Source organism: Aphelocoma coerulescens, unplaced genomic scaffold (genome assembly GCF_041296385.1).
Source record: "Aphelocoma coerulescens isolate FSJ_1873_10779 unplaced genomic scaffold, UR_Acoe_1.0 HiC_scaffold_116, whole genome shotgun sequence".
Classification (NCBI taxonomy): domain Eukaryota; kingdom Metazoa; phylum Chordata; class Aves; order Passeriformes; family Corvidae; genus Aphelocoma; species Aphelocoma coerulescens.
This window is the reverse complement of record NW_027183474.1, coordinates 558,192-586,176: the sequence shown is the minus strand read 5'-3', so window position 1 is coordinate 586,176 and position 27,985 is coordinate 558,192. Positions and strand designations below refer to the sequence as shown.

At 56.2% G+C, this 27,985-nt stretch overlaps 1 protein-coding gene across 1 annotated transcript; it reads right to left on the bottom strand.

Moving 5' to 3' along the window:
- Positions 1–169: 169 nt before the first annotated feature.
- Positions 170–27,337, bottom strand: RABGGTA (Rab geranylgeranyltransferase subunit alpha). Its single transcript, XM_068998462.1, has 17 exons — positions 27,286–27,337; positions 27,115–27,148; positions 23,662–23,760; positions 22,090–22,208; positions 20,853–21,019; positions 19,179–19,373; positions 18,072–18,155; positions 17,906–17,988; positions 16,281–16,382; positions 16,075–16,171; positions 15,935–15,986; positions 15,744–15,832; positions 10,729–10,817; positions 7,200–7,304; positions 5,581–5,694; positions 1,458–1,545; positions 170–461 (listed from the first exon to the last, which is right to left on the bottom strand). The coding sequence occupies exons 2-17, from the start codon at positions 27,115–27,117 to the stop codon at positions 313–315; spliced, it is 1,635 nt and encodes a 544-aa protein (XP_068854563.1). The 5' UTR covers positions 27,118–27,148; positions 27,286–27,337; the 3' UTR covers positions 170–312.
- Positions 27,338–27,985: the final 648 nt, after the last annotated feature.

The window sequence follows — 27,985 nt, the reverse complement described above, 5'->3', positions numbered from 1 at the left end:
AGGGCACCGGGGGTAACTGGGAGGGGACTGGGAGGGACTGGGAGGGCACTGGGAGGGCACCGGGGGTAACTGGGAGGGCCTGGGATGGACTGGGATGGGACTGGGAGGGACTGGGAGGGAACTGGGAGGGCACTGGGAGGCACTGGGGAGTAACTGGGACAAACTGGGAGGGACTGGGAGGCATCACTTTATTGAACCCCGGAAGTGCCGAACCCGGAAGTGCCGACCCGGAAGTGGTTACGCGATGACCACGGAGGGGGCGTGGTTAAGCCCGGAACGAGGGGGGGCGTGGCCTCCCCGAGCAGCAGCCAATCAGCTGAAGGTGACGTCAACGCGTGGGAGGAGCTGGGCCAGGAGGGCGGGGCCGCCGGGGGCGGAGCTCAGCGGGGTCCCGGCCAATCGCAGCCGGGCCAGGCGGGGCCAGGCAGCCAATGGGGACAGGGCGGGGGCGTGGCCAAGCGCTGGGGGCGGGGCCAGTCAGGACACGCCCAGCGCGGCCTCAGCCGCGCCTCCAGGGCGGGACCAGTACGGACCGGTATAAACCAGTACGGACCGGTATAAACCAGTACGGACCGGTATAAACCAGTACGGACCAGTATAAACCAGTACGGACCGGTATAAACCAGTACGGACCAGTATAAACCAGTACGGACCGGTCCCCTCCCGGTATAAACCTGTAACCTCTGTACCCTCCCCCGCCCCTCCCAGTCCCCTCCAGTCCCCTCCCAGTATAAACCAGTAACCCCAAATCCCCTCCCAGTTCCCTCCCAGTCTCGTCCCAGTCCCTCCCAGTTCCCTCCCAATCCCCTCCCAGTATAAACCAGTAACCCCAAATACCCTCTCAGTCCCCTCCCAGTCCCTCCCAGTCCCCTCCCAGTCCCCCCAGTCCCTCCCAGTTCCCTCCCAGTCCCTCCCAGTCCGTCCCAGTTCCCTCCCAGTCCCCCCCAATCCCCTCCCAGTTCCCTCCCAGTCCCTCCCAGTCCGTCCCAATTCCCTCCCAGTCCCCCCCAATCCCCTCCCAGTCCCCCCCAGTCCCTCCCAGTTCATCCCAGTCCCGCCCAGTCCCCTCCCAGTCCCTCCCAGTTCCTCCCAGTTCGCTCCCAGTCCCTCCCAGTTCATCCCAGTCCGTCCCAATTCCCTCCCAGTCCCCCCCAATCCCCTCCCAGTTCCCTCCCAGTCCCTCCCAGTCCCTCCCAGTTCATCCCAGTCCCGCCCAGTCCCCTCCCAGTCCCTCCCAGTTCCTCCCAGTTCGCTCCCAGTCCCTCCCAGTTCATCCCAGTCCCCCCCAGTCCCCTCCCTGTCCCCCCCAGTCCCCTCCCAGTCCCTCCCAGTCCCCCCCAGTCCCCTGCCAGTCCCTCCCAGTTCCCTCCCAGTTCCCTCCCAGTCCCTCCCAGTCCCTCCCAGTCCCCCCCAGTTCCCTCCCAGTCCCTCCCAGTCCATCCCAGTTCCCCCCGTACGGTTCCGGTCCAGCCGCAGCAGCTGCAGGCGGGGGAGGGGCGGGGCCGGGCCCAGTTCCGAGATCCGGTTATCGGAGAGATCCAGTTCCTGCGGGGAACTGGTGAGACTGGGAGGGACTGGGAGGGACTGGGAGGGAACTGGGAGGGACTGGGAGGGACTGGGAGGGGACTGGGAGGGACTGGAAGGGAACTGGGATGGACTGGGAGGGACTGGGAGGGAACTGGGAGGGACTGGGGAGGTCACTGGTCAGACTGGGAGCACTGGGAGGCTGAACTGGGAGCACTGGGAGGGCTCACCGGTGTTACTGGGAGGGGGTTCACGTGTTACTGGTGGAACTGGGAGCACTGGGAAGGGTCACTGGTGTTAGTGGGAGGGGGTTCACATGTTACTGGTGGAACTGGGAGCACTGGGAGGGGTCCCTGGTGATACTGGGAGCACTGGGAGGCTGAACTGGGAGCACTGGGAGGGCTCCCTGCTCCATACTGGGAGCACTGGGAGGCTGAACTGGGAACACTGGGAGGGCTCACCGGTGTTAGCCGGACGGGGCTCACGCCTCACTGGTGGAACTGGGAGCACTGGGAAGCCGAACTGGGAGCACTGGGATGGGTCACTGGTAGAACTGGGAGCACTGGGATGGGTCCCTGGTGATACTGGGAGCACTGGGAGGGGTCCCTGGTGATACTGGGAGCACTGGGAGGCTGAACTGGGAGCACTGGGAGGGCTCCCTGCTCCATACTGGGAGCACTGGGAGGCTGAACTGGGAGCACTGGGAGGGCTCACTGGTGTTAGCCAGACGGGGCTCACGCCTCACTGGTGGAACTGGGAGCACTGGGAGGCCTCCCTGGTTATACTGGGAGCACTGGGAAGCTGAACTGGGAGCACTGGGAGGGCTCCGTGCTCCATACTGAGAGCACTGGGATGGGTCACTGGTGGAACTGGGAGCACTGGGAAGCTGAACTGGGAGCACTGGGAGGGGTCACTGGTGTAACTGGGAGCACTGGGAGGGCTCCGTGCTCCATACTGGGAGCACTGGGATGGGTCACTGGTGGAACTGGGAGCACTGGGAAGCTGAACTGGGAGCACTGGGATGGGTCATGGGTGTAACTGGGAGCGCTGGGAGGGCTCCCTGCTCCATACTGGGAGCACTGGGAGGCTGAACTGGGAGCACTGGGAGGGCTCACCGGTGTTAGCCGGCCGGGGCTCACGCCTCACTGGTGTTACTGGGAGCACTGGGAAGCTGAACTGGGAGCACTGGGATGGGTCACTGGTGGAACTGGGAGCACTGGGATGGGTCACTGGTGTTACTGGGAACACTGGGAATCTGAACTGGGAGCACTGGGTTAGGGTCACTGGTGTTACTGGGAGGGGGTTCACATGTTACTGGTGGAACTGGGAGCACTGGGAAGCTGAACTGGGAGCACTGGGATGGGTCACTGGTGTTACTGGGAGCACTGGGAAGCTGAACTGGGAGCACTGGGAGGCTGAACTGGGAGCACTGGGAGGCCTCCCTGCTCCGTACTGGGAGCACTGGGAGGCTGAACTGGGAGCACTGGGAGACCTCCCTACTCCATACTGGGAGCACTGGGAGGCTGAACTGGGAGCACTGGGAGGGGTCCCTGCTCCATACTGGGAGCACTGGGAGGGCTCCCTATTCCATACTGGGAGCACTGGGAGGGCTCCCTGCTCCATACTGGGAGCACTGGGAGGCTGAACTGGGAGCACTGGGAGGGCTCACCGGTGTTAGCCGGCCGGGGCTCACGCCTCACTGGTGTTACTGGGAGCACTGGGAAGCTGAACTGGGAGCACTGGGAAGGGTCACTGGTGTTACTGGGAGGGGGTTCACGTGTTACTGGTGGAACTGGGAGCACTGGGAAGGTGAACTGGGAGCACTGGGAGGCCTCCCTACTCCATACTGGGAGCACTGGGAGGCTGAACTGGGAGCACTGGGAGGACTCACCGGTGTTAGCCGGACGGGGCTCACGCCTCACTGGTGTTACTGGGAGCACTGGGAGGGGTCCCTGGTTATACTGGGAGCACTGGGAAGCTGAACTGGGAGCACTGGGAGGGCTCCGTGCTCCATACTGAGAGCACTGGGATGGGTCACTGGTGGAACTGGGAGCACTGGGAAGCTGAACTGGGAGCACTGGGAGGGGTCACTGGTGATACTGGGAGCACTGGGAGGGGTCACTGGTGATACTGGGAGCACTGGGAGGCTGAACTGGGAGCACTGGGAGGGCTCCCTGCTCCATACTGGGAGCACTGGGAGGGCTCCCTTGTCCATACTGGGAGCACTGGGAGGCTGAACTGGGAGCACTGGGAGGACTCACCGGTGTTAGCCAGACGGGGCTCACGCCTCACTGGTGGAACTGGGAGCACTGGGAGGGGTCCCTGGTTATACTGGGAGCACTGGGAAGCTGAACTGGGAGCACTGGGAGGGCTCCGTGCTCCATACTGAGAGCACTGGGATGGGTCACTGGTGGAACTGGGAGCACTGGGAAGCTGAACTGGGAGCACTGGGAGGGGTCACTGGTGTTACTGGGAGCACTGGGAGGGGTCACTGGTGATACTGGGAGCACTGGGAGGGGTCACTGGTGTTACTGGGAGCACTGGGAGGGGTCACTGGTGATACTGGGAGCACTGGGAGGCTGAACTGGGAGCACTGGGAGGCCACCCTGCTCCATACTGGGAGCACTGGGAGGCTGAACTGGGAGCACTGGGAGGGCTCACCGCTGTTAGCCGGCCGGGGCTCACGCCTCACTGGTGTTACTGGGAGCACTGGGAAGCTGAACTGGGAGCACTGGGATGGGTCACTGGTGGAACTGGGAGCACTGGGAAGCTGAACTGGGAGCACTGGGATGGGTCACTGGTGTTACTGGGAACACTGGGAAGCTGAACTGGGAGCACTGGGATGGGTCACTGGTGTTACTGGGAGCACTGGGAAGCTGAACTGGGAGCACTGGGAGGGCTCCCTGGTCCATACTGGGAACAATGGGATGGGTCACTGGTGGAACTGGGAGCACTGGGAGGGGTCACTGGTGATACTGGGAGCACTGGGATGCTGAACTGGGAGCACTGGGAGGGGTCCCTGGTTATACTGGGAGCACTGGGAAGCTGAACTGGGAGCACTGGGAAGGGTCACTGGTGTAACTGGGAGCACTGGGAGGGGTCCCTGCTCCATACTGGGAGCACTGGGAGGCTGAACTGGGAGCACTGGGAAGCCTCTCTGCTCCATACTGGGAGCACTGGGAGGCCTCCCTGCTCCATACTGGGAGCACTGGGAAGCTGAACTGGGAGCACTGGGAAGGGTCACTGGTGTTACTGGGAGGGGGTTCACGTGTTACTGGTGGAACTGGGAGCACTGGGAAGGTGAACTGGGAGCACTGGGAGGCCTCCCTACTCCATACTGGGAGCACTGGGAGGCTGAACTGGGAGCACTGGGAGGGCTCCCTATTCCATACTGGGAGCACTGGGAGGGCTCCCTATTCCATAATGGGAGCACTGGGAGGCCTCCCTGCTCCATACTGGGAGCACTGGGAGGCTGAACTGGGAGCACTGGGAGGGCTCACCGCTGTTATCCGGCCGGGGCTCACGCCTCACTGGTGTTACTGGGAGCACTGGGAGGGGTCCCTGGTTATACTGGGAGCACTGGGAAGCTGAACTGGGAGCACTGGGAGGGCTCCGTGCTCCATACTGAGAGCACTGGGATGGGTCACTGGTGGAACTGGGAGCACTGGGAAGCTGAACTGGGAGCACTGGGATGGGTCATGGGTGTAACTGGGAGCGCTGGGAGGGCTCCCTGCTCCATACTGGGAGCACTGGGAGGCTGAACTGGGAGCACTGGGAGGGCTCCCTGCTGCATACTGGGAGCACTGGGAGGCTGAACTGGGAGCACTGGGAGGCCACCCTGCTCCATACTGGGAGCACTGGGAGGCTGAACTGGGAGCACTGGGAGGGCTCACCGCTGTTATCCGGCCGGGGCTCACGCCTCACTGGTGTTACTGGGAGCACTGGGAAGCCGAACTGGGAGCACTGGGACAACTCCCCGGTCCCTACCGGTCTCTAATGGCTCCTAGCAGTCTATACCGGTCTATACTGGTTTATACTGGTTTATACTGGGCTCACCTGCAGCCTCCGCAGCGCCCCCAGCCCCCGCGGCAGCGCCCCCAGGCCGTTGCCGGGCAGCTCCAGGCGGGTGAGCAGCGCCAGGCGCTCGGCCAGCGGCAGCGAGGTCAGCTCCTGCACCAGTACAAACCAGTATAAACCAGTATAAACCAGTACGGACCGCTATAGACCAGTACAGAGCAGGAGGAATGGAAAAAACCCCGCCCAAAAGGGTTGGAAGCGTCAAACCGGTATAAACCAGTATGGACCGGTAAGGCTGGCCAGCCCAAAGCCAAGCGGGAAGGTGTTAAAGTTATTCCAGTATAAACCAGTATAAACCAGTATAAACCAGTATAAACCAGTATAAACCGGTATAGAGCAGTACGAACAGAAAAACCCCGCCCAAAAGCCTTTTAAGCCCCAAACCAGTACAAACCAGTATAAACCAGTAACCCCAAAATCCCTCCCAGTGCCTCCCAAACACCTCCCAGTACAAACCAGTACAAACCAGTATAAACCAGTAGCCCCCAAATCCCCTCCCAGTGCCTCCCAAACCCCTCCCAGTATAAACCAGTATAAACCAGTAAAAACCAGTAACCCCCAAATCCCCTCCCAGTGCCTCCCAAACCCCTCCCAGTATAAACCAGTACCAACCAGTAACCACCAAAATCCCTCCCAGTTCCTCCCAAACGCCTCCCAGTACAAACCAGTACAAACCAGTATAAACCAGTAACCCCCAAATCCCCTCCCAGTGCCTCCCAAACCCCTCCCAGTACAAACCAGTACAAACCAGTACAAACCAGTAACCCCCAAAATCCCTCCCAGTGCCTCCCAAACCTCTCCCAGTATAAAACAGTATAAACCAGTAACCCCCCAAATCCCTCCCAGTTCCTCCCAAACGCCTCCCAGTACAAACCAGTACAAACCAGTATAAACCAGTAACCCCAAAATCCCTCCCAGTGCCTCCCAAACCCCTCCCAGTATAAACCAGTATAAACCAGTAACCCCCCAAATCCCTCCCAGTTCCTCCCAAACCCCTCCCAGTACAAACCAGTACAAACCAGTATAAACCAGTAACCCCAAAATCCCCTCCCAGTGCCTCCCAAACCCCTCCCAGTACAAACCAGTATAAACCAGTATAAACCAGTACAAACCAGTATAAACCAATAACCCCCAAATCCCCTCCCAGTGCCTCCCAAACCCCTCCCAGTACAAACCAGTACAAACCAGTACAAACCAGTAACCCCCAAATCCCCTCCCAGTGCCTCCCAAACCCCTCCCAGTATAAACCAGTACAAACCAGTAACCCCCCAAACCCCTCCGGAAGCCCTCGAACCCCTCCAATCCCTCTCCCAGTCTAAACCAGTAACCCCAACCCCCCTCCCAGTCCAAACCAGTAACCCCCAATCCCTCTCCCAGTCCAAACCAGTCCAAACCAGTCCAAACCGGTACAAACCAGTCCAAACCAGTATAACCCAGTAAACCCCAAAACCCCTCCCAGCAGCTCCCAAACTCCCCCAAGCCCCTCCCAGTCCAAACCAGTCCAAACCAGTAACCCCCAAACCGCCTCCCGCTCAGCCCCGATCCCTCTCCCAGTCCAAACCACTATAAACCAGTATAAACCAGTATAAACCAGTTACCTTCCCGGGCAGGCTGAGCTCCTCCCCCGCTCCCAGCACGGCCAGCGCGGCCTCGAAGCGGGACCGGACGTCGGCCACGAAGCCGGAGCGCAGCGGGTCAGCGTCCTGCGGGGACCAGTATAAACCAGTATAAACCAGTACGGACCAGTAGAAACCAGTACAGACCAGTATGGACCAGTAGGAAGGGAAAAAACCCCGCCCAAAAGGGTTTTAAGCCCCAAACCAGTATAAACCAGTATGGACCAGTAAGGCCGGCCACCCCAAACCCATTGTAAGAGGTGTCAAAGCTGTCCCAGTAGAAACCAGTATAAACCAGTATAAACCAGTATGGACCAGTAGGAAGGGAAAAACCCCGCCCAAAAGGCTTTAAAGCTCCAAACCAGTATAAACCAGTCCAAACCAGTATAAACCAGTAACCCCCAAACTCCCTCCCAGTTCTTCCCAAACCCCTCCCAGTATAAACCAGTACAAACCCGTACAAACCAGTAACCCCCAAAATCCTTCCCAGGGACTCCCAAACCCCTCCCAGTATAAACCAGTACAAACCAGTACAAACCAGTAACCCCCAAAATCCCTCCCAGTACCTTCAAACACCCCCAAACCCAGTCCCAGTATAAACCAATATAAACCAGTATGAACCAGTCCAAACCAGTAACCCCCAAACTCCCTCCCAGTGCCTCCCAAACCCCTCCCAGGATAAACCAGTATAAATCAGTACAAACCAGTATAAACCAGTAACCCCCAAATCCCCTCCCAGTGCCTCCCAAACCCCTCCCAGTATAAACCAGTACAAACCAGTAACCCCCAAATCCCCTCCCAGTACCTTCAAACACCCCCAAACCCCTCCCAGTATAAACCAGTACAAACCAGTAACCCCCAAAATCCTTCCCAGTGACTCCCAGTGCCTCCCAAACCCCTCCCAGTATAAACCAGTACAAACCAGTACAAACCAGTAACCCCCAAAATCCCTCCCAATGACTCCCAACCCCCCCAAATCCCTCCCAGTCCAAACCAGTACAAACCAGTAACCCCCAAACCCCCTCCCGCTCACCCCCCGAGCCCTCCCAGTCCAAACCAGTCCAAACCAGTATAAACCAGTAACCCCCAAAATCCCTCCCAGTGACTCCCAAACCCCTCCCAGTATAAACCAGTCCAAACCAGTACAAACCAGTAACCCCCAAAATCCTTCCCAGTGACTCCCAAGCCCTCCCAAACCCCTCCCAATATAAACCAGTACAAACCAGTATAAACCAGGAACCCCTAAACTCCCAGTGCCTCCCAAACCCCTCCCAGTCCAAACCAGTCCAAACCAGTAACCCCCAAACCCCCTCCTGCTCACCCCCCAAGCCCTCCCAGTCCAAACCAGTCCAAACCAGTATAAACCAGTAACCCCCAAAATCCCTCCCAGTTCCTCCCAAACCCCTCCCAGTATAAACCAATATAAACTACTATAAACCAGTATAAACCAGTAACCCCAAAATCCCCTCCCAGTGCTTCCCAAACCCTGTCCCAGTACAAACCAGTACAAACCAGTATAAACCAGTAACCCCCCAAAATCCCTCCCAGTGTCTCCCAAACCCCTCCCAGTACAAACCAGTATAAACCAGTATAAACCAGTAACCCCCAAACTCCCTCCCAGTTCTTCCCAAACCACTCCCAGTATAAACCAGTACAAACCCGTACAAACCAGTAACCCCCAAAATCCTTCCCAGGGACTCCCAAACCCCTCCCAGTATAAACCAGTACAAACCAGTACAAACCAGTAACCCCCAAAATCCCTCCCAGTACCTTCAAACACCCCCAAACCCAGTCCCAGTATAAACCAATATAAACCAGTATAAACCAGTATAAACCAGTAATCCCAATATCCCTCCCTAAGGGACCCCAAACCCCTCCCAGGATAAACCAGTATAAATCAGTACAAACCAGTATGAACCAGTCCAAACCAGTAACCCCCAAACTCCCTCCCAGTGCCTCCCAAACCCCTCCCAGTATAAACCAGTATAAACCAGTATAAACCAGTACAAACCAGTAACCCCCAAATCCCCTCCCAGTGCCTCCCAAACCCCTCCCAGTATAAACCAGTACAAACCAGTAACCCCCAAAACCTCTCCCAGTACCTTCAAACACCCCCAAACCCCTCCCAGTATAAACCAGTACAAACCAGTAACCCCCAAAATCCTTCCCAGTGACTCCCAGTGCCTCCCAAACCCCTCCCAGTATAAACCAGTACAAACCAGTACAAACCAGTAACCCCCAAAATCCCTCCCAATGACTCCCAACCCCCCCAAACCCCTCCCAGTCCAAACCAGTATAAACCAGTAACCCCCAAACCCCCTCCCGCTCACCCCCCGGGCCCTCCCAGTCCAAACCAGTCCAAACCAGTAACCCCCAAAATCCCTCCCAGTGACTCCCAAACCCCTCCCAGTATAAACCAGTCCAAACCAGTACAAACCAGTAACCCCCAAAATCCTTCCCAGTGACTCCCAAGCCCTCCCAAACCCCTCCCAATATAAACCAGTACAAACCAGTATAAACCAGTAACCCCCAAACTCCCAGTGCCTCCCAAACCCCTCCCAGTCCAAACCAGTCCAAACCAGTAATCCCCAAACCCCCTCCTGCTCACCCCCCAAGCCCTCCCAGTCCAAACCAGTCCAAACCAGTATAAACCAGTAACCCCCAAAATCCCTCCCAGTGACTCCCAAACCCTTCCCAGTATAAACCAGTATAAACCAGTAACCCCCAAAATCCCTCCCAGTGCCTCCCAAACCCCTCCCAGTATAAACCAGTATAAACCAGTACCCCCAATATCCCTCCCTAAGGGACCCCAAACCCCTCCCAGTACAAACCAGTATAAACCAGTACAAACCAGTATAAACCAGTAACCCCCCAAACTCCATCCTAGGGTCCCCAAACCCCTCCCAGTATGAACCAGTACAAACCAGTAACCCCCAAAATCCCTCCCAGTGACTCCCAAACCCCTCCCAGTCCAAACCAGTCCAAACCAGTAACCCCCAAACCCCCTCCTGCTCACCCCCCGAGCCCTCCCAGTCCAAACCAGTCCAAACCAGTATAAACCAGTAACCCCCAAAATCCCTCCCAGTGACTCCCAAACGCCTCCCAGTATAAACCAGTATAAACCAGTGACTCCCAAAATCCTTCCCAGTGACTCCCAAGCCCTCCCAAACCCCTCCCAGTATAAACCAGTACAAACCAGTATAAACCAGGAACCTCCAAAATCCCTCCCAGTGCCTCCCAAACCCCTCCCAGTATAAACCAGTATAAACCAGTAACCCCAATATCCCTCCCTAAGGGACCCCAAACCCCTCCCAGTACAAACCAGTACAAACCAGTACAAACCAGTAACCCCCCAAACCCCTCCCAGCAGCTCCCAACCCCCCTCAAACCCCTCCCAGTCCAAACCAGTATAAACCAGTAACCCCCAAACCCCCTCCCGCTCACCCCCCGAGCCCTCCCAGTGCAAACCAGTATAAACCAGTATAAACCAGTCCAAACCAGTGGCGCTCACCTGCAGGCTCCGGAGGTGCTGCCGAATCTCCTGGGCGTGGCCCCGCGGCTCCAGCGCCGCCAGCAGCAGCGCCAGCGTCAGCAGGCAGCCTGCCCAGTACAGACCAGTACAGACCAGTATCAACCAGTATGAACCAGTACAAACCAGTATGAACCAGTATAAACCAGTATAAAGCAGTTTAAAGCGGTTTAAAGTGGTTTAAACCAGTATAAAGGGGTATAAACTGGTAGAGTGGAGTTGTGGCTCCCAGTTCAACCCAGCCCCTAGACCAGTATGAACCAGTATGAACCAGTATAAACCAGTATAAACCAGTATAAACCAGTATAAACCAGTATGAACCAGTTTGAGGCAGCTTCAACCAGTATAAACCAGTATAAACTGGTAAAGGGTGGAGCTGTATGTCCCAGTTCAACCCAGGCCCTAGACCAGTACAAACCAGTACAAACCAGTACAAACCAGTACAAACCAGTTCCCCTCAAAAATCCCTCCCAGGGATTCCTAAACCCAAGCCCAGTATAAACCAGTATAAACCAGTACAAACCAGTAACCCCCAAATCCAACCCAAAAAGGGCCCAAACCCCTCCCAGTATGAAACAGTACGAACCAGTATAAACCAGTATGAACCAATATAAACCAGTATGAACCAGTTTGAGGCAGCTTCAACCAGTATAAACCAGTATAAACCAGTATAAACCAGTATAAACCAGTATAAACCCGTATAAACCAGTATAAACCAGTTTAAAGTGGTTTAAACCAGTACAAACCAGTACAAACCAGTACAAACCAGTACAAACCAGTATAAACCAGTAAGCCCAGCACCCCCACATCCATCCCAAAAGGGCCCAAACCTCTCCCAGTACAAACCAGTACAAACCAGTACAAACCGGTATAAACCAGTATAAACCAGTAAAAATTCTGGTTTTTGGAGTTTTTGGGGGATTTTGGGGGAATTTTGGGGATTTTTGGGGCATTTTTGAGGTTTTTTGGGAGATTTTGGGATTTTGGGGGGGATTTTTTGGGGGTTTTGGATTTTTTGGGTTTTTTCGGGGGGGATTTTGGGGAATTTTGGGGAATTTTGGGGTTTTTTTGAGGTTTTGGGGTTTTTTGGGGTGGATTTGGGGATTTTGGGGGGATTTGGGGAATTTTTGGGGCTTTTTTGGGGGAATTTTGGGGAATTTTGGGGAAGTTTGGGGCATTTTGGGGTTTTTTTGGAATTTTTGGGAATTTTGGGGTTTTTTTGGGGAGTTTTGGGGCGATTTTGGGGAAGTTTGGGGCAGTTTTGGGATTTTTTTGAGGTTTTGAGGGATTTTCGGGCATTTTTGGTTTTTTTTTTGTTTTTTGGGGGGATTTTGGGGGGATTTGGGGATTTTTGGAGGTTTTGGGGATTTTTAGGGCAGTTTTGGGCAGGATTTGGGGATTTTGGGGATTTTTTTGGGGTGGATTTGGTGGTTTTGGATTTTTGGGTTTTTTTGGGGGGATTTTGGGGAAGTTTGGGGATTTTTTTGAGGTTTTTGGGTTTTTTTAGGGGTGGATTTGGGGATTTTGGGTTCTTTGGGGGCATTTTGGGGAAGTTTTGGGGGATTTGGGGGTTTTTGGGGAAGTTTTGGGGCAGTTTTTGGGGTTTTTTGGATTTTTGGGGGTTTTTTGGGGTTCATTTGGGAATTTTGGGGTTTTGGGGGGATTTTTGGGGCAGTTTTTGGGGGGATTCGGGGTTTTTGGGGGGATTTTTTGAGGGGACTTTGAGGATTTTTTGGGGTTTTTGAGGATTTTCATGGGAATTTTGGGGAAGTTTGGGGCATTTTGGGGGATTTTTGGGGATTTGGGTTTTTTGGGGGAATTTTTGGGAATTTTGGGGTTTTTTGGGGGAGTTTTGGGGCGATTTTGGGGAAGTTTGGGGCAGTTTTGGGATTTTTTTTTGAGGTTTTGAGGGATTTTTGGGCATTTTTGGGGGTTTTTTTGTTTTTTGGGGGATTTTGGGGGATTTTTGGGGGATTTGGGGATTTTTGGGGGGATTTTTTGAGGGGATTTTGGGAATTTTTTGGGGGTTTTGAGGATTTTCATGGGAATTTTGGGGAAGTTTGGGGCATTTTGGGGCATTTTTGGGGATTTGGGTTTTTTGGGGGAATATTTGGGAATTTTGGGGTTTTTTTGGGGAGTTTTGGGGCGATTTTGGGGAAGTTTGGGGCAGTTTTGGGATTTTTTTTTTTGAGGTTTTGAGGGATTTTCGGGCATTTTTGGGGTTTTTTTTGGTTTTTTGGGGCGATTTTGGGGATTTTTGGGGGAAGTTTGGGGGATTTTTGGAGGTTTTGGGGATTTTTAGGGCAGTTTTGGGCTGGATTTGAGGATTTTGGGGTTTTTGGGGAAGTTTGGGGCCGTTTGGGGGGGGTTTTTTTGATTTTTTGGTGTTTTTGGGGGTTCATTTGGGAATTTTGGGGTTTTGGGGGATTTTTGGGGCAGTTTTTGGGAGGGATTTGGGGTTTTTGGGGGGATTTTTTGAGGGGACTTTGGGGATTTTTTTGAGTTTTTGAGGATTTTTTGAGGATTTTGGGGGGAATTTTGGGGAAGTTTGGGGCATTTTGGGGTTTTTGGGGGAATTTTTGGGAATTTTGGGGGTTTTTTGGGGTGTTTTGGGGCGATTTTGGGGATTTTTGGGGCAGTTTTTGGGGGGATTTGGGGTTTTTGGGGGGATTTGGGTTTTTTGGGGTTTTGGGGATTTTTTGGGGGGGATTTTTGGGGGGATTTTGGGGAAGTTTGGGGCATTTTGGGGTTTTGGGGGATTTTTGGGACATTTTTGAGGTTTTTTGGGAGATTTTGGGATTTTGGGGGTTTTTTTGGGGGGTTTTGGGGATTTTTGGGGGATTTGGGGGATTTTTTGGGGGGATTTTTGGGGGGATTTTGGGGAAGTTTGGGGCATTTTGGGGTTTTGGGGATTTTTAGGGCATTTTTGGGGTGGATTTGGGGATTTTGGGGATTTTTTGGGTTTTTTGGGGGGAATTTTGGGGAAGTTTGGGGGAGTTTGGGGATTTTTTGAGGTTTTTGGGGTTTTTTTGGGGTGGATTTGGCGGTTTTGGGTTCTTTGGGGGCATTTTGGGGAAGTTTTGGGGGATTTGGGGGGTTTGGGGGGAAGTTTTGGGGCAGTTTTTGGCGTTTTTTTGTTTTTTTGGGGTTTTTGGGGTTCATTTGGGAATTTTGGGGGTTTTGGGGATTTTTGGGGCAGTTTTTGGGGGCATTTGGGGTTTTTGGGGGGATTTTGGGAATTTTTGGGGGTTTTTGAGGATTTTTTGAGGATTTTCGTGGGAATTTTGGGGAAGTTTGGGGCATTTTGGGAATTTTTGGGGATTTGGGTTTTTTTGGGAATTTTTGGGAATTTTGGGGTTTTTTTGGGGAGTTTTGGGGAAGTTTGGGGCAGTTTTTTGGGATTTTTTTTGAGGTTTTGAGGGATTTTCGGGCATTTTTGGTTTTTTTTTTGTTTTTGGCGGGATTTGGGGGATTTTTTGGGGTTTCTGAGGATTTTTTGAGGATTTTTGGGGGAATTTTGGGGAAGTTTGGGGGATTTTTGGGGGTTTATTGGGGGCATTTCGGGGGATTTGGGGGGGGTTTTGGGTTTTGGGGGATTTTTGGGGCAGTTTTGGGGGATTTGGGGTTTTGGGGGAGATTTTTCGGGGGGATTTGGGGGATTTTTTGGGGTTTTTGAGGATTTTTGGGGGATTTTGGGGGAAGTTTGGGGGATTTGGAGGATTTTGGGGTTTTTTGGGGGCATTTTGGGGTTTTTGGGGGGTTTTATCTGAGGAGATTTTAGGTGTTTGGGGGATTTTTAGGGCAGTTTTTTGGGGGGGATTTGGGATTTTTGGCGATTTTGGGGTTTTTTTAGGGGGGATTTGGGATTTTGGGGGGGATTTTTGGGGTTTTTTGAGGTTTTGGAGGGGTTTTGGAGTGGATTTGGGGGTTTGGGGGGTTTTGGGGGAAGTTTGGGGCATTTCTGGAGTTTTTTTGGGTTTTTCGGGGCCGTTTTGGGGGGTTTTTTTTGGTTTTTGGGGGTTTTGGGCGGATTTTTTTGGAGCTTGGAGGTTTTTTGAGCTGGGGCTTTTTTGGAGGTTTTTTTTTGGCTTTTTGGGGTTTTTTGGGGAGGTTTTTCGAGCATTTTTGGGCTGGTTTTTTTTGGGTTTTTGGGCTTTTTTTTCATTTTTTGGGGTTTTTTGGGAGGTTTGTTTTTTTGGCTTTTTGGGGTTTTATTCCAGCTTTTTTGGGTTTTTTTTTGTTTTTTTGGGGTTTTTTGAGCGGGTTTGTTTTCTGTGGTTTGGATTTTTTTTCCAGTTTTTGGGGTTTTTTTGGGCGGGGTTTTTTGGGGGTTTTGTTTGTTTGTTTTTTGGAGTTTTTTGGGGGGCATTTTTTTTGTTTTTCGGGGTTTTTGGGGGGGGGCATTTGAGGTTTTTCGGGTGGTTTTTTTTTTGTTTTTTGGGGTTTTTTTCTGGCGGTTTTTTTTTGTTTTTTGGTGTTTTTTTCCAGCTTTTTTGGGCGCTTTTTTGGGTTGGGATTTTTTTGGTTTTTATGGGTTTTTTTGGGCCTTTTCCCCCAAGTTTTTTGGTGGTTTTTTGGCCCCTTTTATTTTGGTTTTTTGGGGGTTTTTTTTGAGCTTTTTTGGGCCTTTTTTTTTGCTTTTTTGGGGCTTTTTTTTGAGCTTTTTTGGGCGGTTTTTTGGGGCTTTTTTTTCTTTTTCTGGGGTTTTTAGGGCGGTTTTTTTTTGGTTTTTTGACCTTATTTGTGCGTTTTTTTTAATCTTTTTGTGTTTTTTCCAACCTTTTTTAGACATTTTTTTTGTGGCGGTTTTTTGGGGTTTTTTTCCATTTTTTGGGTCGCTTTTTTCCCTTTCTTTATGGCTTTTTTCGAGCTTTTTCGGGGCGGTTTTTTTTCATTTTCTGGAGTTTTTTAGGCCTTTTTTTTTTGGTTTTTTGCCCTTTTCCGGGGCTTCCTCAGCCCTTCCCAGGAACCCCAGGGGGTTTTTCGCCGGCTCTCACCGCGGCTCTGCGGCTCCAGCTCCAGCAGCTCCCGGCACATCCGCGCCTGCTCCCGCAGCACCGGCGCCTCGGCCACGCCCAGCTCGGGCCTGGGGGCGGGGCTCGGTCACAAAGGGGCGTGGCTCGCCCAAAAAGGGGCGTGGCTCGCCCAAAAAGGGGCGTGGCACGCCCAAAAAAGGGGCGTGGCTCACCAGAACAGCTCCCGCTCCACGATTGGCTCCTGCCACCAGGCTTCGGCTTCACCTGTCGGGGGGGCAAAAAAAGGGGCGTGGCCAGGTGAGGAGTGGGCGTGGCCCGAAGTGGGCGTGGCCCGAAGTGGGCGTGGCCTCACCTGGCTGCAGCGTCACCTGGTGAGGGGTGGGGTCGGGCGCCCAGGTGACCTCCAGGCGGGCGGGGCGGGCGGGGGGCGGGGCGGGGAGGTCGCAGAGCTGATGTCACCTGTCAAGGTGGGCCAGGTAGGCGGTGGCCACGCCCACCTCCCCCCCCAAAGCCACGCCCACCCTGGCCCCGCCCGCTTTCCTTTACAAGGGAGGATACCCAGGTGTGGCTGGGGCGTGGCCGCCCCTCCCCCGAGCGCCACGCCCCGTCGAGGGTGGAGCCGTCCAGTGTCGCCGTCAGCTCCGGGCGCTCCGGGTTCACCTGTGGGAGTAAAAGGAACAAAATTTGGGGTGTTTTCCCCGCCAGAAATTGGGGGTTTGCAGCCCTAAAACGGACATTTTTGACATCAAAATATTTGGGGCATCAGGTCTACCCGTTAAAATGAATGGGGATGTTTTTGGACAGCAGGTCTACCAATTGAAGGCAATTGGGATTTAGGGACACCAGGTCTACCCATTGGCGACAATGGAAGGAAAAGGACACCAGGTCTACCCGTTAGCGGCAATGGAAGGAAACGGACACCAGGTCTACCCATTGGCGCCAATGGAAGAAAAAAGACACCAGGTCTACCCATTGGCGCGAAAGGAAAAGGACATCAGGTCTACCAATTGGTGACAATGGAAGGAAAGGGACACCAGGTCTACTCATTAGCGACAATGGAAGGAAACAGACACCAGGTCTACCCATAGATCACAATAGAATGTGAAAGAACACCGGATCTACCCATTAGCGGCAATGGAAGGAAACGGATACCAGGTCTACCCATCGATGACAATAGAATGTGAAAGAATACCAGGTCTACCCATTAGCGAAAATGGAAGGAAAAGGACATCAGGTCTACCCATTGGTGCCAATAGCAGGAAAGGGACACCAGGTCTACCCGCGGGCGACAATGGTAAGAACAGGACATCAGGTCTACCCATCGTCGCGACACCAGGTCTACCCATTGTCGCAAATGGAAGGAAAAGGACACTAGGTCTACCCATTGGCGACAATGGAAGGAAAGGGACATCAGGTCTACCCATTATCGACAATGGAGGAGAGAAGGACATCAAGTCTATCCCTGAAAGTCAATGGGGACTTTGGGACACCAAGTCTATCCATTAATAGAGCTTGATTGGAAAGGGTTACTGGTTAAACTGGGAGCACTGGGAAGGGCTAAGGAGGAGCACTGGGGGAGGAAGTGGAAGCACTGGGGGGAACTGGAAGCACCGCAAGGGAGGAAAGGACAAACTGGGAGTACTGGGAGCGGGTTACTAGGAGCACTGGGAGAGGCTAAGTGGGGGCACTGCGGTTACTGGGAGCACTAGGAGGGGGGAACTGGGAGCACTGGGGCATTACTGGAAGCACTAGGAGAGGTTAGTGGGGTTTAATGGAAATAATCAGGACACCAGGTCTACCTGTTAAAGTTAATAGGGATAATTGGGACACCAAGTCTACCATTAAAGACAATAGGCCTTGTTGGGACACCAGGTCTACCCATTAAAGCCAATGGGATAAATAAGACACCAAGTCTACCCATTAAAGACAATAGGCCTTGTTGGGACACCAGGTCTACCCATTAAAGACAATGGGGAAAATAAGACACCAGGTCTACCCATCGATGTCAATGGAGATTGCTGGGACATCAGGTCTACCCATTAAAGTCAATGGGGACCCAGGACCACCAGTCTGTGGGGGAACCCCAAGGATTTTTGGGGGGGCCCTCAGGGCTTTTGGGGGTACCCAGGTGTAAGGGGGGGGTTTATTGAATTCTGGGGGGGGATCCAGGTGTCCTGACTCACCCTGACAGGGCGGGAGAAGATGACGGCCAACGAGGCGTCCTCCCGGTCGACGTAGACACAGATGATCCTCGGTGGTGGGGGGGCTGTTGGGGGGCACCCCAACATTCAGGGGGCAGCCCGGAAATGCAGGTGAAGGACCCAGGTGTGGCAGGGAACCCCGAGTTACCTCGGGAGAGAATGCAGCGCAGGTACACCCAGGCGCTTTGGTCCGTGGGGTCAGTGAAGACGGCATTCTGCACCAGCTCCAGCTCTGGGGGTGGAAAAAAGGGGGCACCCCAATATCTCAGCGGGGCAGCCAAGGGTCTGGCAGGGACACCCCAATATCTGAGGGGAGCACCCAGGTGTGTGGGAGTTCAGGTCTACCCAGTAAAGTCAATGGGGACACTGGGTTGGGGGGACCCCAGGGGTTTTAAGGGCGGTTTTGGGAAATGTGGTGACCCCTAATGTGTCTCCACAGGGGTTTGGGGTGGTCCCAGGAGTCCAGGGAGTGACCTCAAAGTCAGATTTACCCATTAAAGCCAATGGGGAATTTAGGGACACCAGGTCTACCCATCACTAATGACATGGATTTATTATCGGGCCTGTCCACTAACAATAAATGGGACACCAGGTCTACCCATTGACGACAATGGGACAGCTGGGATACCAGGTCTACCCGTTGATGGCAATGGGAATTTTGGGACAACAGGTCTACCCATTGTGAGCAATGAAATTTTGGGGACACCACATCTACCCATTTACGGTAATAGAAAATGTGGGACAACAGGTCTACCCATTGTCGGCAATGGGAAAAATTTGGGACACCAGGTCTACCCATTGTCGGCAATGAGAATCTTGGGACACCAGGTCTACCCATTGTCGGCAGTGGGAAATTTGGGACACCAGGTCTACCCGTCGACAGCAATCGGAATTTTGGGACACCAGGTCTACCCATTGTCGGCAATGGAGGGGGAATTTTGGGACATCAGGTCTACCCATTGTCGGCAACGGCGGGGAATTTTGGGACATCAGGCCTACCCGCTGACGGCAATAGGAAATATGGGACACCAGGTCTACCCATTGTCGTCAATGGGAATTTTGGGACACCAGGTCTACCCATTGACAGCACCGGAATTTTTGGGGCACCAGGTCTACCCCCTAAACCCAACGGAGCACAACCCCCCTCACCGCGTCACGCAAGAGGCCGGAAAAAATTTTGGGATTGGCGCAAAATTTCGGGAATTTTTGGGGATTGGCGCAGAATTTCGGGAATTTTCGGTGGGAATTCTCTCACCTTCCTTCAGCCTTTCGGGGGGCAGCGCCCCTGCCTCGCCCTTCCCGGAATTCCTGGCGGGCGCCAGGAGCCGCAGGCGGTGGTGCCACGCGGAGAAGTTGGAGAAGTCGCGGCTCAGCAGGGCCCCGGCGAAGGCCAGCTCAGCCTCGGGGTCCTGCCCGGCCGCCAGCGCCCGCCGGTGCTCCCAGGCGTGGACTGGGAGGGCACCAGTATAAACCAGTAAGCACTGGGAGCCACCCCCGAGCCCCTGAGGCCCGTGGCGGCAGCTCCCAGTATAAACCAGTAAGGGTCGATGCGGCCAAACCCGTTCCCAGTGCGGTCTAGGGGCTCCCAGTGTGGTCTTGGGGATCCCAGGTTTATACTGGGAGGGCACCAGTATAAACCAGTAAGCACTGGGAGCCACCCCCGAGCCCCTGAGGCCCATGGCGGCAACTCCCAGTATAAACCAGTAAGGGTCCATGTGGCCAAACCCGTTCCCAGTGCGGTCTAGGGGCTCCCAGTGCGGTCTTGGGGATCCCAGGTTTATACTGGGAGGGCACCAGTATAAACCAGTAAGCACTGGAGTCAGCCCTGGGGGCTGTGGCGGCAGCTCCCAGTATAAACCAGTAAGCCCAGCTCCCACACAATTTGCTCCCAGTGGCTCCCAGCCATCCCTGAGCTCCCTCCCAGTATAACCCAGTATCCTCCAGTACAACCCAGTAGTTCCCGAGGCCCTGCCCAGTATACCCCAGTATACCCCAGTACAACCCAGTACAACCCAGTATAACCCAGTATCACCCAGTATCACCCACCACCACCAACACCCCCTCCCAATATAAACCAGTATAAACCAGTACAACCAGTACATACAGTGCCCGGTCCTCCGGGCCAGCAGGGGGCACTCACACCCCCCCCACTCCCTCTCCCAGTATAACCCAGTGACCCCCCAGCGCCCCATCCCAGTATAAACCAGTACAAACCAGCATAACCCAGTATAACCCAGTCTGACTTAATCTCGACGCCCAGGTCCTCCCAGCCAGCAGGGGGCGCTCACACACCTCCACTCCCTCTCCCAGTACAACCCAGTATAACCCAGTGATCCCCCAGCGCCCCATCCCAGTATAAACCAGTACAAACCAGTATAACCCAGTCTGACTCAATCTCGACTCCCAGGTCCTCCCAGCCAGCAGGGGGCACTCACACACACCCCCCCTACTTCCTCTCCCAGTATAACCCAGTACAACCCAGTATAACCCAGTAACCCCCCAGCGCCCCATCCCAGTATAAACCAGTACAAACCAGTATAACCCAGTATAAACCAGTATAACCCAGTCTGACTCAATCTCGACTCCCAGGTCCTCCCGGCCAGCAGGGGGCGCTCACACACCCCCACTCCCTCTCCCAGTATAACCCAGTATAACCCAGTGATCCCCCAGCACCCCATCCCAGTATAAACCAGTACAAACCAGTAGAACCCAGTATAACCCAGTCTGACTCAATCTCGACGCCCAGGTCCTCCCGGCCAGCAGGGGGCGCTCACACACCTCCACTCCCTCTCCCAGTATAACCCAGTCCAACCCAGCACAACCCAGTCCAACCCAGTCCAACCCAGCACAACCCAGCGACCCCCAGCGACCCCCAGCGCCCCATCCCAGTATAAACCAGTACAAACCAGTAGAACCCAGTGGGACTCACAGTTGCGGGGGTCGGCCGCCAGCAGGCGCTCGCACAGCGCCAGGTCCTCCCGGCCAGCAGGGGGCGCCGCGGCGTGGCCCAGCACCCAGCCCCGGTGGTGCCAGGCCCCGTAGGACTTGGGGTTCACCCCCAGGCACTGCCCCACGAAGGCCAGCTCCGACGGGACCCTGCCACCAGTAGAAACCAGTATGGACCAGTACCGACCAGTATAAACCAGTATAAACCAGTATAAGTGGTAAAAACCGGTAAAAAACTGGTAAAAAAACGGTAAAAACCAGTAAAAACCAGTAAAAACCAGTGTGAGGCAAAGTGGTATAGACCAGTATAAGCAAATAAAAACCAGTATGGACCAGTATGGACCAGTACAAACCAGTATAAACCAGTATAAACCAGTATAAGTGGTAAAAACCGGTAAAAACCAGTAAAAACCAGTAAAAACCAGTGTGAGGCAAAGTGGTATAGACCAGTATAAGCAAATAAAAACCAGTACGAGCCAGTATGGACCAGTATGGACCGGTATGGACCGGTATAAACCAGTATAAACCAGGATAAATGGTAAAAACCAGTAAAAACCAGTACAAACCAGTACAAACCAGTATAAACCAGTACAAACCAGTATAAACCAGTCTGGACCAATATAAGTGGCAAAAACCAGTACAAACCAGTTCAGGCCAGTATACATTGGTACAAACCAGTATGGACCAGTATAAACCAGTATAGACCAGTACAAACCAGTATAGACCGGTACAGACCAGTATAGACCAGTACGGGCTCTCCCAGTCCCTCCCAGTCCCCCTTTAACCCTTCCCAGTATAAACCAATATAGACCAGTACAGACCAGTACAGACCAGTACGGGCTCTCCCAGTCCCTCTTTAACCCTTCCCAGTATAAACCAGTATGGACGAGTATAAACCAGTATACACCAGTATAGGCTGGTAGAGACCAGTACAGACCAGTATAGACCAGTACAGACCAGTATAGACCAGTACGGGCTCTCCCAGTCCCTCCCAGTCCCCCTTTAACCCTTCCCAATGCCCTCCCAGTCCAAACCAGTCCAAACCAGTCCCCTCCCAGTCCAAACCAGTCCCCTCCCAGTCCAAACCAGTAACCCCCACCTCCCTTTTAACCCTTCCTTACCCCCTTTAAACCCCTCCCAGTCCAAACCAGTGGCCCCCCGGCACCCTCCCAGTCCAAACCAGTGCAAACCAGGGCAAACCAGTGCAAACCAGTACGCACCAGTCCCCTCCCAGTGCTCCCAGTGCGCGGCGCCGCAGGTTCCAGCAGGTGCCCACGTCGGGGTTGGCCGCCAGCACCGAGCCCGTGAGGGACAGCACCTGGGCGGGCGGCGCCCCCTGCTGGGCGGGAGAATCCCAGTATAAACCAGTATGAACCAGTATGAACCAGTATGAACCAGTTCAAACCGGTATAAACCGGTTTATCCCCATTAAATCCCAGTTCCGCCCCAGTAACTCCCAGTTCTGTTAAGGGACAGCACCTGGGCGGGCGGCGCCCCCTGCTGGGCGGGAGAATCCCAGTATAAACCAGTATGAACCAGTATAAACCAGTATGAACCGGTATGAACCAGTTCAAACCAGTATAAACCGGTTTATCCCCATTAAATCCCAGTTCCGCCCCAGTAACTCCCAGTTCTGTTAAGGGACAGCACCTGGGCGGGCGGCGCCCCCTGCTGGGCGGGAGAATCCCAGTATAAACCAGTATGAACCAGTATAAACCAGTATGAACCAGTATGAACCATTATAAACCAGTATAAACCAATTTAAATCAGTTTAAACCAGTATGAACCAGTATAAACTGGTATGAACCAGTATGAACCAGTACAAACCAGTGCCCTCCCAATCCCCTCCCAGTTCCCTCCCAGTATAACCCAGTAACCCGCCCCCCCCACCAGGGACTTCCCAGTTCATCCCAGTTCATCCCAGTAACTCCCAGTCCCTCCCAGTTTGTCCCAGTCCCCACCAGTAACTGCCCAGTAAATTCCCAGTACATCCCAGCCCCTCCCAGTTACATCCCAGTGCTCCCAGTTTTCCCCCCAGTCCCTCCCAGTATAAACCAGTAACCCCCCCCAGGGACTTCCCAGTTCATCCCAGTAACTCCCAGTGACCTCCCAGTATGGACCAGTGACCCCAAATCCCCTCCCAGTTCCCTCCCAGTTCCCTCCCAGTCCCTCCCAGTTACATCCCAGTAGCTCCCAGTTTCCCCCCCAGTCTCCTCCCAGTCCCTCCCAGTTCATCCCAGTAACCGCCCCAGGGACTTCCCAGTTCATCCCAGTAACTTCCAGCTCCCTCCCAGTATGGACCAGTGACCCCTCCCAGTGCTCCCAGTGTTCCCAGTCCCCTCCTAGTATAAACCAGTAACCCCAAATCCCCTCCCAGTCCCCTCCCTGTTCCTCCCAGTATAAACCAGTAACCGTAAATCCCTTCCCAGTCCCTCCCAGTCCCTCCCAGTCCCTCCCAGTCCCCTCCCAGTATCAACCAGTAACCCCAAATCCCCTTTAGACTCCATTTAAAACCCTCCCAGTCCAAACCAGTCCAAACCAGTAACCCCCAATCCCCTCCCAGTCCCTCCCAATCCCCTCCCAATATACACCAGTAACCCTCAATCCCCTCCCAGTCCAAACCAGTCCAAACCAGTAACCCCCAATCCCCTCCCAGTTCCCTCCCAGTCCCTCCCAGTCCCTCCCAGCCCAAACCAGTCCAAACCAGTAACCCCCAATCCCCTCCCAGTTTCCTCCCAGTCCCTCCCAGTCCCTCCCAGTCCCTCCCAGCCCAAACCAGTCCAAACCAGTACCCCCAGTAAGGCGTCCATGGCCTCCCGGTAGTGCCTCAGTTTCTCCTCCCGCTGCCGGCGCCGCGCCGAGTCCGGGGGGCGGAGCTTGAGCCGCCCGTGCTGGGAGAGCAAACTGGGATGGACTGGGAGCACTGGGAGGGACTGGGAGGGGCTGGGAGGGGACTGGGAGGGACTGGGAGGGGATTGGGAGGGGATTGGGAGGGGATTGGGAGCACTGGGAGGGACTGGGAGGGAACTGGGAGGGACTGGGAGGGGACTGGGAGGCGACTGGGAGGGACTGGGAGGGACTGGGAGGGACTGGGAGGGGATTGGGAGGGGATTGGGAGGGACTGGGAGGGACTGGGAGGGACTGGGAAGGAACTGGGAGCACTGGGAGGAAACTGGGAGGGACTGGGAGGGAACTGGGAGGGGACTGGGAGGGGATTGGGAGGAACTGGGAGGGACTGGGAGGGGACGGGGAGGGAATTGGGAGGGACTGGGAGGGACTGGGAAGGAACTGGGAGGGAACTGGGAGGGACTGGGAGGGCACTGGGAGGGACTGGGAGGGACTGGGAGGGGACTGGGAGGGGACTGGGAGGGACTGGGAGGGGACTGGGAGGGGACTGGGAGGGCACTGGGAGGGCACTGGGAGGGCACTGGGAGGGCACTGGGAGGGACTGGGAGGGGATTGGGAGGGGACTGGGAGGGACTGGGAGGGCACTGGGAGGGGACTGGGAGGGACTGGGAGGGACTGGGAGGGCACTGGGAGGGCACTGGGAGGGACTGGGAGGGCACTGGGAGGGGACTGGGAGGGACTGGGAGGGACTGGGAGGGACTGGGAGGGGAAGGGAGGGACTGGGAGGGACTGGGAAGGAACTGGGAGGGCACTGGGAGGGCACTGGGAGGGACTGGGAGGGACTGGGAGGGACTGGGAAGGAACTGTGAGCACTGGGAGGGACTGGGAGGACACTGGGAGGGACTGGGAGGGACTGGGAGGGGACTGGGAGGAACTGGGAGGGACTGGGAGGGGACTGGGAAGGAACTGGGAGGGGACTGGGAGGAACTGGGAGGGACTGGGAGGGACTGGGAGGGGACTGGGAGGGAATTGGGAGGGACTGGGAGGGCACTGGGAGCACTGGGAGGGACTGGGAGGGCACTGGGAGGGCACTGGGAGGGACTGGGAGGGACTGGGAGGGACTGGGAGGGACTGGGAAGGAACTGGGAGCACTGGGAGGGACTGGGAGGGACTGGGAGGGACTGGGAGGGCACTGGGAGGGCACTGGGAGGGACTGGGAGGGGACTGGGAAGGAACTGGGAGGGGACTGGGAGGAACTGGGAGGGACTGGGAGGGACTGGGAGGGGACTGGGAGGGAATTGGGAGGGACTGGGAGGGACTGGGAAGGAACTGGGAGCACTGGGAGGGACTGGGAGGGCACTGGGAGGGCACTGGGAGGGACTGGGAGGGACTGGGAGGGACTGGGAGGGGACTGGGAGGGAATTGGGAGGGACTGGGAGGGACTGGGAAGGAACTGGGAGCACTGGGAGGGACTGGGAGGGACTGGGAGGGACTGGGAGGGCACTGGGAGGGCACTGGGAGGGACTGGGAGGGACTGGGAGGGGAAGGGAGGGACTGGGAGGGACTGGGAAGGAACTGGGAGGGCACTGGGAGGGACTGGGAGGGACTGGGAGGGGACTGGGATGGAACTGGGAGCACTGGGAGGGACTGGGAGGGCACTGGGAGGGCACTGGGAGGGACTGGGAGGGGACTGGGAGGGACTGGGAGGGGATTGGGAGGGAACTGGGAGGGACTGGGAGGGACTGGGAGGGAATTGGGAGGGAACTGGGAGGGGACTGGGAGGGGACTGGGAGGAACTGGGAGTGACTGGGAGGGACTGGGAGGGGACTGGGAGGGGACTGGGAAGGAACTGGGAGGAACTGGAAGGGACTGGGAGGGACTGGGAGGGAACTGGGAGGGACTGGGAGGGGACTGGGAGGAACTGGGAGTGACTGGGAGGGACTGGGAGGGGACTGGGAGGGGACTGGGAAGGAACTGGGAGGAACTGGGAGGGACTGGGAGGGACTGGGAGGGAACTGGGAGGGACTGGGAGGGAACTGGGAGGGACTGGGAGGGACTGGGAGGGCACTGGGAGGGCACTGGGAGGGACTGGGAGGGGACTGGGAGGGGACTGGGAGGGACTGGGAGCACTGGGAGGGACTGGGAGGGAACTGGGAGGGACTGGGAGGGACTGGGAGGGCACTGGGAGGGCACTGGGAGGGACTGGGAGGGGACTGGGAGGGGACTGGGAGGGACTGGGAGCACTGGGAGGGACTGGGAGGGGACTGGGAGGGGACTGGGAGGGACTGGGAGGGACTGGGAGGGACTGGGAGGGACTGGGAGCACTGGGAGGGACTGGGAGGGCACTGGGAGGGCACTGGGAGGGACTGGGAGGGGACTGGGAGGGACTGGGAGGGACTGGGAGGGACTGGGAGGGACTGGGAAGGAACTGGGAGGGGAAGGGAGGGACTGGGAGGGGACTGGGAGGGGACTGGGAGGGACTGGGAGGGACTGGGAGGGACTGGGAAGGACTGGGAAGGAACTGGGAGGAGACTGGGAGGGACTGGGAGGGACTGGGAAGGAACTGGGAGGAGACTGGGAGGGACTGGGAGGGACTGGGAAGGAACTGGGAGCACTGGGAGGGACTGGGAGGAAACTGGGAGGGACTGGGAGGGAACTGGGAGGGGATTGGGAGGGACTGGGATGGACTGGGAAGGAACTGGGAGCACTGGGAGGGACTGGGAGGAAACTAGGAGGGACTGGGAAGGAACTGGGAGCACTGGGAGGGACTGGGAGCACTGGGAGGGACTGGGAGGGAACTGGGAGCACTGGGAGGGACTGGGAGGGAACTGGGAGCACTGGGAGGGACTGGAAGGGATTGGGAGGGACTGGGAGGGACTGGGAGGGGACTGGGATGAACTGGGAGGGCACTGGGATGAACTGGGGGGGCACTGGGATGCACTGGGCTGAACTGGGAGGTCACTGGGCTGAACTGGGATGAACTGGGAGGTCACTGGGCTGAACTGGGAGGTCACTGGGAGGTCACTGGGCTGAACTGGGAGGGCACTGGGATGAACTGGGATGAACTGGGAGGGCACTGGGCTGAACTGGGAGGTCACTGGGAGGTCACTGGGCTGAACTGGGAGGTCACTGGGAGGTCACTGGGCTGAACTGGGAGGGCACTGGGATGAACTGGGATGAACTGGGAGGGCACTGGGCTGAACTGGGAGGTCACTGGGAGGTCACTGGGCTGAACTGGGAGGACACTGGGATGAACTGGGATGAACTGGGATGAACTGGGAGGGCACTGGGGGATTGGGGAATGGGGAGATGGGGGGGGGGCGCTCTCCGGGCCCGGCCGGTTCCATTCCCGCCGCGGGGGGGGGGGGGGGGGAGGGGGAGCGGAGTTGTTCCCTCACCATTTCCTCTGCCGGGCGCGGGGGGATCCGGGACCTGCGGGCGGCACCGCGGCTCAGGGCGGATCCCGGCGGATCCCGGGCCCTTCCCGGAAGACCCCGGGCCCTTCCCGAGGATCCCGATCCCGGTGGGACCCCCCCCCCCCCCGCCCCGCCCGTGATCCCGGCACCCACCGGAGCGGCGGCGGCGGCAGCGGCTGAGAGCGGCGCGGGGGCTGCCGGGAATGGCGGCGGTGCCGCGGGGGATGCTGGGATATACCGAGGCACATAACACCGCCCGCGCCCTGCGGAGCGCGAGGCATGCTGGGATACATCGAGGCGTGTGCGCGGCGCCATCTTTGATTGCCTCGGTTTTTCCAGGCTCCTTTCCCGAATTCCTCTGTCCGGAGAGCACCCAGCGTGTCCAGAGAGCACCCAGAGTGTCCAGGGAGCACCCAGAGCGTCCGGAGAGCACCCAGAGTGTCCAGAGGGGACCCAGAGTGTCCGGGGGCACCCAGAGTGTCCAGGGGCCACCCAGAATGTCCAGAGAGCACCCAGAGCATCCGGAGAGCACCCAGAGTGTCCGGGGGAACCCAGAGTGTCCAGGGGGCACCCAGAGTGTCCAGGAGCGCCCAGAGTGTCCAGAGGGCACCCAGAGTGTCCAAGGGGCACCCAGAATGTCCAGGAGCACCCAGAATGTCCAGGAGCACCCAGAGTGTCCTGAGAGCACCCAGAGTGTCCAAGGGGCACCCAGAGTGTCCTGAGAGCACCCAGAGTGTCCAGAGGGCTCCCAGAGTGTCCGGGGAGCACCCAGAATGTCCAGGAGCACCCAGTGTGTCCTGAGAGCACCCAGAGTGTCCAGAGGGCAACCAGAGTGTCCGGGGAGCACCCAGAG